Source organism: Mustela lutreola, chromosome 17 (genome assembly GCF_030435805.1).
Source record: "Mustela lutreola isolate mMusLut2 chromosome 17, mMusLut2.pri, whole genome shotgun sequence".
Lineage (NCBI taxonomy): Eukaryota > Metazoa > Chordata > Mammalia > Carnivora > Mustelidae > Mustela > Mustela lutreola.
This window is the reverse complement of record NC_081306.1, coordinates 14,672,340-14,683,075: the sequence shown is the minus strand read 5'-3', so window position 1 is coordinate 14,683,075 and position 10,736 is coordinate 14,672,340. Positions and strand designations below refer to the sequence as shown.

At 53.0% G+C, this 10,736-nt stretch overlaps 1 protein-coding gene across 1 annotated transcript; it reads left to right on the top strand.

Moving 5' to 3' along the window:
• The first annotated feature begins 397 nt into the window (after window positions 1-397).
• RMI2 (RecQ mediated genome instability 2) lies at window positions 398-4,300 on the top strand. The gene is made up of 2 exons (XM_059155197.1): window positions 398-725; window positions 3,080-4,300. The coding sequence occupies exons 1-2, from the start codon at window positions 410-412 to the stop codon at window positions 3,226-3,228; spliced, it is 465 nt and encodes a 154-aa protein (XP_059011180.1). The 5' UTR covers window positions 398-409; the 3' UTR covers window positions 3,229-4,300.
• Window positions 4,301-10,736: the final 6,436 nt, after the last annotated feature.

Genomic DNA, 10,736 nt, shown 5'->3' with positions numbered 1-10,736 from the left:
GAAGCATGGGCTCACGCTACAGTTCCTTCCAGCATCGATTAGTATTGATGAACCTCAGAGTAATCCCGCCATGCGAGGCGACGTAAATACGGGCATTGTCCGGGTGCCTTGCATGCACAGCAGGTTTTGAGATGCGCTGAAACAAGTTCTTCTCCCTGGTTCATTTATGTATTCTGTGGTAATTGGTAATTGGTAATTGGTAATTCGCCCATTCATCCACAGCTTGGGAACGTTTATTTACTTGACGCACGCATGCGCACTCCTGAAGGCTGGAGGAGGCCGCGGGACCGGGAAGCCCCGCCTCCCGGCGCCGACCATTGCTCCGTTCCGCCAGAGCGTCTCTGATTGGTGGCCACGGACCGGGCCCCGCTGCCTATCAAAGTTGGCGGGAAAGCGGAGGCGGGGCAGCATGGCGGCCGCGGCGGCAGCCGCAGCGGCGGGGGACTCGGCTGCCGGCGGCGGCCCAGCGGCCGTGCGGCTGCCGCGGTCACCGCCGCTCAAAGTCCTGGCGGAGCAGCTGCGGCGCGACGCGGAGGGCGGCCCGGGTGCGTGGCGGCTGTCGCGGGCGGCGACCGGCCGCGGGCCCCTGGAGCTGGTGACCGTGTGGATGCAGGGCACGGTGGTGGCGGCGGGCGGCGGCGAGGCGCGGCTGCGGGACCCGAGCGGGGCCTTCTCGGTGCGCGGCCTGGAGCGGGTGCCGCGCGGGCGGCCCTGCCTCGTCCCAGGTAACGGCCCGTCGCGGACGAGGAGCTGACCCTGGTTGTGGGCGGCCGGAGGGCGGGGCCTGGCCGGTCCCCGGCTGGTCACCCGCCGCGGTGCCCTTTCGTCCTGTTCCCCGCCCGCGGCCAGGCTGACCTGCTGATTAGCCTCCCCTGCAGCCCGCTTAGACGCCGCAGGATCCAGACGCTCCCCTAGATAGAATCTCCGGTGGAGGGACCACCCCCCCACATCGGTATTTGTAACAAGCCCCTCCCCCACGGGTGACCTTTTTTCCCCTCCCCCATCAAGTCTTGGAAAACGCTGTTAAGAGGAAGCCTCTGTTCATCCCTAACGTCTAGACTCGAGTGTGCCTTCCTCCTGGAAGCCCTCCCTGACTTCTAGGAATGGAAGCTCTCTGGCACCTCCCCTTCGTGGAACTGCCTTAGGCTGTATAGTTATCAAATGTTTGCTTCTTAAATCAGCGGGGTCCTCAGACTTACCCTGAGGGCTTGTGACCACCCGGAGGTCTGGGTGAGGCTGAGAATTTGCCTTTCTAAACCAGCTCCCTGGTGTCGCCAATGTGGATGGCCTTGGGGCCACACTTGGAGAACTGGAGGACCAGGACCCTTTCTGACCTCTCTGACTTCAGCACGAGGTTGAATTCCTGGCTCTGCTTTTTTTCCCCCCGCTGAGCCTCCTTAGAGCACTTTTCTTAACCGTTCTGAATCTGCCTGCCTGGGTCAGAAAGGGGCCTGTTGTGTGGCTTCAGTTGAAAAAAAAAAAAAAAGAAGGTCTTAACACAGCGCCCGGCTCACAGTGAGATTCAAGACATTGTGCTGTCCTTACTATTATTGAAGCACACGGTCAGCAAACCACAGGCTGCTGCCTCTCCCAACGGCCACGAGCCTTTTTCTTTTCTTTCTTCCTTTTGGTTTTTTTTTTTTTTTTTTTTCCATTTTCAGATGGTTCAAAAAACTAGAGGATGATTTCATGACATATGGAAAGTATAAGAAATTCAAGTATCTGGAAGGGCCAGAGCCACATTTGGGGAAAATTGCGGCCCCAGCGAGGTGGGGGTAGTTGCGGATCCGCGAAGAGGAAGCCGCTGGAGGCGGGCCTACTGGAAATGGTGTGGTCCAGGCCAGCGGATGAAGGCCTGGTGTAAAGGAGGGGGCGTGGTGGGGCCCAGGAGAAGGGAGACGGTGTGGAGACAGTGCTGGGGGCAGAGAGGGTGTGGGTAGGATGAACCCTCCTAACCAGACTGTCTCATCGCCGGAGGAGCAAGTTCCTTCCAGCCTGCTCGTCGTTCTAGCCGTTGGTGCCCTTGTGTAGATATCCTGTTACGCTCCCCTGGCAGGGATCTCCTGGGACTGGTTCGTCTTCCTTGGGTCTTGTCATTCTTTTTCTGAGGGTTCTGACTTTACCAGCACTGGAGAGTCCCTTGGGAGGTATTGGCAAAGTATAGTTTTTAGATCACCGAAGAGCTGCACGTTACTTGCTCAAGTAGAATCTAGAGGTGGGTTCAGAGGAACCAAATTACATCGTGCATCGTGCAAGGGGTAGCCGTCCAAAGAGGCAGGTGTCAGCTTGCCAGCCTTCCTTCAGCCAGAGCCTGATGTGGGTGGAGGGGGCAGGGGGGGGGCTGCGTGCGAACTCAGCCCTGCTGTTAGAAGCAGTGTGATTAAAGTAGCCTCGTAGGGGCATGCAGTGGGGGCTGGCAGGGTGCCCGTCCTTCCTGCTGTGTTTGGGGTTTTTTACACAATTGAGTTTTTTGTGGTTAAGCCTGGCCAAGTTTTGCTTTCAAGGAGAGCCACTTCCCCAAGGGAATGGGAAGAGAGTCGTGGTTAATATGTCATGAGATCATCCCAATGGCAGCCCGTTCTCTTATTGATTTGCCAGCATGTGCCTGGCTGGTGGCAGGGATTGGTCCCTGGCGGCTGGAACAGCAGGGTGGCCTGGCGGGGTGCTGTGGCCTGCCCAGCTCTTCTGGGCATCAAGGGAAAGTCAGATTTGCTTTGGGGCAAATCTGGAGATATCTTTGCAGAAAGAGGCCTGCTCCTGAGCACAGAGATCAGCCACATACCCTGCGGCACTGGGCAAGAAACAGAGATAAGAGAAAAGCTTGGGGCTTTTGCCCCTGCCTTACAACAGTTGAATTATAACTCCTAACTCCATTGCGAGTCTCTTCCCTTCCTTAGGCATGATTGTTTCGTGCATGATGGTAGCTTGCTGCAATTTTGTTTTTTGGTTTTTTGGTGTGTGTGTGTGTGTGTGTGTGTGTGTAATTTGCTTCTCTGATAAAGTTAAGCTCTGAAGGATAGGGGTCTCTGTTTTGGTTTTGTATCCATGCGAACATCATCCCGGGCTTTTCTTCTTCTAGGGAAGTATGTGATGGTAATGGGAGTGGTGCAGGAGTGCAGCCCTGAGCCGTGCCTTCAGGCTGTGAAGATGACAGATCTCTCCGATAACCCCATCCACGAAAGCATGTGGGAGCTAGAAGTGGAGGATTTACAGAGGCATCTTCCATAGATGACACTGGAACCCTTGCTAATAACAACAGGAATTTAGGTTCTTACACCATGTAGATTTCACAGGTAGCATTCCGCGTACATTTCTCATAAGTTTCTCCAAGATGCGGTACATTTCTCATAAGTTTCTCCAAGAGTTTTGCTTTGGTTGACCAAGGGTCCGGAGGTGGGATTTCTGTGCACTAGGACATTTCTCTTAACTTAGCCCTCAATGCCCCTTGCTTTGACGACTGTAGATGAAAAGCAGATGTGTGCTCCTTTTTTTTTCCCCCTTTTGGTTGATGTGTGTTAATGCTCTTTAAAGCACGCAGAAATCTCATGTTGCATTTTCCAAGTCTTATAAGTGATGGTTGTTTTTCCGTTGCCACTGGGACCCTGTTTTTACGATGTCGAAGTTGAATCTCACTCATTGCCTGTGTTGATTAAACGGTGGTTGTGGGCTCAGAAACGGACTGCGTGAAATGGGAATGACATCATAGCCCGCCTCTTCTTCCATCAACAACTTCCATGTCCAGCGTGCAGGTCAAACAGCGTTTTCCTGCAGCGGGCACCAGCAGCCTCTCCAAGACAGCTCACTCTTGGTGCTGCCAGGGCCGCCAAGCCATTAAGGTACATTTCCTGGAGATACCGAGGGTTAATACCTGCCGCTCTTCCTCTCTTGGAGCTGTTGAAACACTCAGAAAATGTCTTGTTGAAACTAAAATCAAGATTGAGAATGACTTTTAGGCATTAACCAGACTTCTGCCTCATAGCTTCTGGTGAGACGCCACGAGGCAGCAATGTCCTGGTGCAACGGTTTTGGGGCTTTTTTTTTTCTCCTTCCAGTTTTACTGAAATACAATTGACATATGGCATTGTGTAAGGGGTACTGCCTAAGGATTTTAGAGTTCTAGCATTTTCTGGATGGAATGGCTTTTTGTTGCAATTTTATGTTCAGGGTGGGTTTCTGCTCTCTTACCGGTGCCTGTTTTTCCCAAGATTGTAAATATCAAGGAATTAATATTCCTACAGTGCTGTACAGTTTTGTTGGGTTATTGATCTTCTACCACTAATAAATTATTTTACATGCTGTATTTTTCTTTAAGATTTTTTATTTACTTATTTGAGAGAGAGAGAGAGCAAGGGGAAGGGTAGAGGGAGAAGCAGACTCCTCGCTGAGCAGGGAGCCTGATGTGGGACTCGATCCCAGGACCTTGGGATCACGACCTGAGCTGAAGACAGATGCTTAACCAACGGAGCCACCCAAGCTCCCCCTTTTTTAAAATAGACTATTTTGGGGGGCACCTGGCTGGCTCAGGATCATGGGTTCGAGCCCCACATTGGGTGTGGAGTCTACTTTAGAAAAAAATAGATTACTTTTTAGATTTGCTTTAGATTTATAGAAAAAAGGAGAAAGTACAGAGTTCCCGTGTACCCCATCCCGCAGGTTCCTCTCTTGTTAATACCTGGCATTGGTGGGTTACATTTGCTATAGTTCTGACACCACACTGATAAAGTATCACTACCTAAAGTCCGCAGTTTTCATCAGGTTCTTGCTTTGTGATCCCCGGTTCTACAAGTTTCTCAAAGACAAAATATTGTGTATCTTCCATGACGGTGTCCTACAGAATCAGAGCACCGGCGTGAAACTTCTCTGTGCCCTACCCACCAAGCCCTCCCTCTCCCTCGACCCCTGGCAGCCGCTGATCTTTCTACTGTCTCCATAGCTTGCCTTTTTCCAGAATGTCTCACAGTTGGAGTCCTACGGGATGTCGTCTTGTCAGACCGGCCTCTTCTCCCTTAGCAGTATGCGTCTAAGCTTCCTCCGTGTGTCTCTGTAACTTGGTGTTTATTTCTTCTTATGGCTGAATGACGCTCCGTTGCATAAATATCCCATAGTTTACTTTTCTACCGAAAGACCCCTGTCTGATTCCAGTTTTTGCCAGTTATTAATAGGGCTGACAGAAACGTTTGTGTGCGGGTTTCGTGTGGACTCAAGTTTCCATTTCTCTGTCGTAAATTCCTGGGAGCACCCCTGGGGGTCCCACGGAAGCCTGTATTAGCTTTTGGGGGAAAATGCCGGGCTGTCCCAGGCCACTTAGGCTGCTCTCACAAGATGCCATTGACTAGGGGTTGGGGGCTTGAAAACCACGGACATACAATTTTTCATGGTTCTGGAAGCTTTGGCAAGTCCAAGATGCCAAGATTAGGGTGCCTTTTACTGTTCGTAGATGGCTGTCCTCACATAATGGAAGGGGTAAGGAGCTCTCTGGAGCCTCTTTGCTGGGCAATGATCTCACCCGTGGGGGCTTCACCCTCATGACCTACTCACCCCCCCAAAGGCCCCACCTCCAAATACCATCCCACTGAGGGTTAGGTTTCAACGTAGGCATGTGGCAGAGGGGACACGTGCTCCATCTTTAGCACCGTCCTCTGGACCAGCTGTACCCCTCCACTCTTCCATCGGCCCTGTATGAGCGCGTGTATGATTATCCTATATCGTCACCAGCCCCTGGCATGGTCAGTGTATTTTGGTGTTTTGGATTTGCTAGGCTTCCCCCCACTCCCGATACTAGTTCTATTTTATTTTATGTTTTGAAACTTCTAAAGGCAAGGCAAATCAGAAAGCACCCGCTGTCTTTTATTACTGATCTGAGTTCATGGACTGCTGAAAGCTTGGTTTCGAGCCAGCTCCCGTTCAAAGTTTGGGAATTTTTCGGGCCCAGTTACTGAGTTGCATCAGTAGCTTTGCAAGGGGCGGACCTGAACATGAGCCGTTCTCACGTCGTTACGTGTGCTGTGTGACTGTGAGCAAGTTAACTAACGTCTCTGTGCTTTACTTAGCTCATCTACTAAAAATACAGATTTTCCTTAGCGCCCGGCGCCGATAGAGGAATAAAGGAGGGTGCACAGAAATCACACGTCTGCGTACCCGGCACACGGCAGGCATCGAGTGATTGTTTCTGGGAGCAGGAGAGAGTTCTTCGAGCCACTGACTGCCTTTAAAAAAATGGCTGAGAGAGTACATAGAGTTCCCATGCACTGCAGCCAGTCTCCTTTATTATTAACATCGTACGTTAACGTGGCATATTTGTGACGATTAATGAACCGCCACGGAGATGTTATTATTAACTGAAGTCTGCACTTTATTCAGACTTCATTTCTTTTTTTTCCTAACGTCCTTTTTCTGTTCCAGGATCCTGTCCAGGATACCCTGTTATATTTAGTCGTCGTGTCTCCTTAGGCTCCTCTCGGCCGAGCCCATGGACCAGTTGCTTTGATTACACAGATATTTAATTCCAACATAGTCCGTGGGATCTCCGGTACAGGACCCTCAGCCTAAAACATGATTTCAGAGTTGCTGCGGGGCTCCCAGTTGGAGTCCTCGAGCTGGGAGTGTGGCCAGCTCCTTGACTCCCGGCCCAGAAGTCCGCCCTCCGGAGCCTTGCCCACCACCCCCCGCCCTTCCCCAAAACCCACTTTCCAGCTAGAAAACGGAGTGGGCTGCCCAGAACCTTCTCATCTCCCTGGGGTTTGTCTTCACCTAACTTTGGTAAATAGTGCCCCGTTGAGAAATGCTGATTTAGCTGATAGGGTTGCCTGTGCGGCGACCTCTGTCAGAAGTGTGGGAGGTGGGGACCAGAGGGTGCCTGCACTTTTTCCGACAGTCCCGCAGACTGCCTGCCGCTCCCAGGGGCTCCTGCCGCCCCAGTGTGGGGGCGCGAGCCCTTGTGGTTCCCCCAAATATTAATAGCTCTCACCGATTCATAGCATTTCCTCCTTGACACCGCTAAATGAAAACGCATCTCGGTTGGGGCTTTTAGTTTTCAGGAGCCAAATCACAGTCGGTTTATCAGCAAGCACCTCCCCCCCACTTCCCCACCAGATGAGGACAGGCTGTGTGCGCTCCCGCCACCCAGCTTCCCTTTTGAAATGGGCTCTTTTCTAAGAACTGAAAATAAGCACCAGAGGCCGTGACTTCACTTTTCTTGGAACTGCTTTACATTAGAAGAAGAAAGACACACACACACACACACACACACACACACACACACCTTCATTTAGCTGGTTTTGGATCACTGAGTTCCCTTGTCGTTCCTGCTGTGTCTTCTTGTAAAGCTGAAGTTTTACCGCAAAATTCTGATGCATCAGGTGAGGCAGGAAGGAGAAGCAGGAAGCCCGTGAAACAGTCGAGGGTGCTGGGTCCTGGCTGGTTCCAGTACGATTTAATGCCGGAGGAGGGCACGAGCAGGGATGGACACACTGTGGGGTGACGTTCAGATCCCCAGGGTCGCTGGCATGAGTGTGTGACCCCGAGAGCCGTCAGGCCACCAAATGGGCTAGGGCTGGTGTCACTACCCCCCAGGCCACAGTCCAGATCACAGAACGGCTCAATGATACGGAGAAAAAAACCGCACTTTTCAGCTACAGTGACCTACATTATTGTAGCCATGTTGGAGCCGGTGCAGGAGGAGGTCTCCCAAGAGCCCCTGCCCATTTAGGATATGGGAGATCGAGGCTGAGCCACACCAGGGGTCCAGTCCTGGTCCTGCCCTTTCCTGTCTAACCTTGCACTTGGAGGGCAGTCTCTGAAGTGGAGCTAGTTCTTCCCTCACAGAATGTTCGTGGGAACTGGCGTAGATACCTTTCTCAGTGGGGATCTCTGTAGATAGGCACATACATGGTTCTGAAATCGGCTCTTGGTATCTCTGTACCCATCAGTGGAGGCTTTCCCCTGGTGTGATCGTGGCTTATCTATCTCTGCCCTGTGCGGGGCCTTGCAAAACCGACGTGGGCTGTCAGTAAATTGGGGGGGTGAATGGCCACATTTTAGGTCAGAAGACGGGTTCCACAGGGAACAATACTTTTGAGTTGACTCTTGGCACACAGCAGTTTTCCAATGAAAGGAGCCCTTCCAGGCCAGGCCTAACAAAAAGCACCCTTTGACTTGAGCACCTGGCTAATGTATAATCAACCCTAGGGTGCTTGCTAGAATGTTGGAGAGAGCAGGGCGTTCTGAAGTACAGACAGCTTGATGTAAAAAAGGCTGGAGGAAAAGAAAAGAGACAGCAGAGCACCACACCACACCCCACCCTCCCCGCCTGGCAAATATTTGCACTTTGGGCAGACTGTCTTGATTTAAAAAAAAAAAAAAAAAAAGCAAATTCAACCAGGAGTTGCATGCCAGGGACTCTGCCAGATTTCCCCTCTGTTACCTCATTTTATTGTGTCAGTGCCTCCCGGACGTTCATTTCCTCCTCCCCGACCTACCCACCCCGGAAAAGGGATGCAGTCCCTCGCCCGAGAGCATCTAGCCAGCCTGTGGCAGAGACAGGTGACGCAGGCCTGCTGATGGTCCCACGTTGTAGGGGAGGTGGCCGGCGCCTTCTTTCTGAGCTGGCTCTTCTCTGATGAAGTCCTCAGACCCATTCTGGAAGCTCCTGGTCTTTCCACTTAGGTGCTGGCTCCCCCTGCTGGCTGGCCCCAGACACCGCTGCCCTGTGCTGTGGGAAATGGGATACCTGCCTGACCCGCGTGGAAAACCACAGAAGGAGGCAAAGGAACAAGCTGGGGCCATGAGAAGCTCACAGCTGTCCACCCTGGGAGTTGTGACCATCGTGGCCAAGCCATCTTGGGGGTGTGTGGTGGGAGACAGTGTTGGACGGGTTCCAGTGGCTCAGCTTTTAAACCCTTGCCCTATTGCCTATTAACTGGGTGACCTTGGATGAGTGGGTTTCACTCCTCTGAATCCTATTTCTGCCATCGGTACAGGGCGTGACTTGGGGTCTGAGAGGTCGTTCACGTGGGCGCTCAAAAAATGTTCACTTCATTGGTCTTTCTACCCTTAAGCACTTGCTGAGCACCTGCTGGGTTCCAGGCTCTGGGGACCCACACAGTGACCAAAAGACACGTGGCGGCTCCCTGTGGAGCACGGTGTCCGCACATGCTTCAAATCGCTGACCTCCTACTCTGCCTCCTCTCTCCGGCTTACAGCCCCACAAGCCTCTGTGGTCAAATCGGGTTTACCGGGATAGTCTCCCCCATCTCAAGGCCTTTATCTAATCACATCTGCAAAGTCTGCAAAAGTAACATTCGCAGGTTCCGGGGATTAGGACTCACACCTCTTCGAGGGAGGCATTCTCCCTACCCAGTCTGCTCTCTGTTCCCCCCAAATTGTATGTCTGTCCCAAAGGCAAAGATGCAGACCCTTGGTCCAGAGGCCCCGCATCTTCCCTAAATCTCTTCTCTGAGGTAATCTGGGTGTGCTGTGGGCGGGCCCTGGGTGTAACCCATCCTGAGTGCCGCTCCTCTCTGTCCAAGAAACCAAGCTCCTCCCCCACAATGGGTGGGTGACAACCCGGAAGGGACGCGGTCAACTTCTGTCTCTAATCCAAGGGACCAGATATCCAGGCAAAGATGGTGAAGAAGAAGAAACAACGAAGCCCTAGCACATGAAAGTATCTAACTACTGGGCATCCCTCCCCCCTGAGCAAGTAGGGAAAGGAAAGGAGCTTCTTTCTAGAAGCTCAGCACCTACCTCTCCGGGGCATGGGGAGAAAGTGGACCCAGCTGTTTCCATCAAATAGGTGGGGCCTGTTTTGGAAAGACAGCCAGGGCCAGACCCCACCTTGGCGTCTTCCAGGGCACGGCTGTGCAGCCTTTGGGTGCCGAGACTTCCTCCGAGTACCTCCCAGGCCGGGCGTCCCCACGGGAGCCTTAGGGCCATCGCACGTGGCTAATTATCAGCCCCACCTGGGCTGCCTTGCACCTCGTCTCTCCCCACACCTTTAATCAGAATTCGTGTGGGCAGGGCTCAGGAAGACGGAAGCATGCAGAAAGCTCCCCGGTGAGTCTTATAACCAGCCAAGGGTAGCAGGTCCAGATCTACGGCTTCCTGGCGGGGGGGGCACCTGGGGGGAAGTCAGAGCTGCCCGAGCTTGGTTGACGGCTCGGGCTTTTTGCCTTCTCAGATGGGGCCCCCGGAGTCCACAGGAAGGGCAAAGGAAGAACTCGGGAACCCTGGAGAGCGGGACCGAGGGGGGCACCCATCCCCCAGCTTCCGTGAGGAGGAGGAGGAGGACCAGAGGAAGGGAAAAAGCCCCCGCCGAGGAACAGGGCTGGACCACTGCTGCTGAGGTGCCCTAAGGTAGTGATATCAAGGCTTTTTTTTTTTTTCTGATTTAAGAGAAAGCAAAGGGAAAGGGCGAGGTAGAGGAGAGGGAGCCGCAGAGGGAGAGGGAGAAGCAGACTCCCTGCTGAGCAGGGAGCCCCACATGGGGCTCAAACCCAGAACCCCGGAATCATGACCTGAGCCGAAGGCAGACACTTCACCAACTGAGCCACCCAGGCGTCCCTCAGCTCTCCTGTTTAAAAAGTGAGTCTGTCTGAAGGAAAAACGTTATGTGAACCACAGTACCGGTGGTCTATGAAGGAGGCCTGTGTTTGGGTAGCCCATTCCCTTCCCTTGACCTACAACAGAGCCGTGTGGTCCCGTGCAGCAGCCGCTAGCCTCGCCACACTGTGGAGCGC

Coding starts and splice junctions, on each gene's coding strand:
- RMI2 (XM_059155197.1), top strand. CDS start 410: ATGGCGGCCGCGGCGGCAGCCGCAGCGGCGGGGGACTCGGCTGCCGGC. Junction 726..3,079: donor GCGGCCCTGCCTCGTCCCAG/GTAACGGCCCGT, acceptor TTCTTCTTCTAG/GGAAGTATGTGATGGTAATG.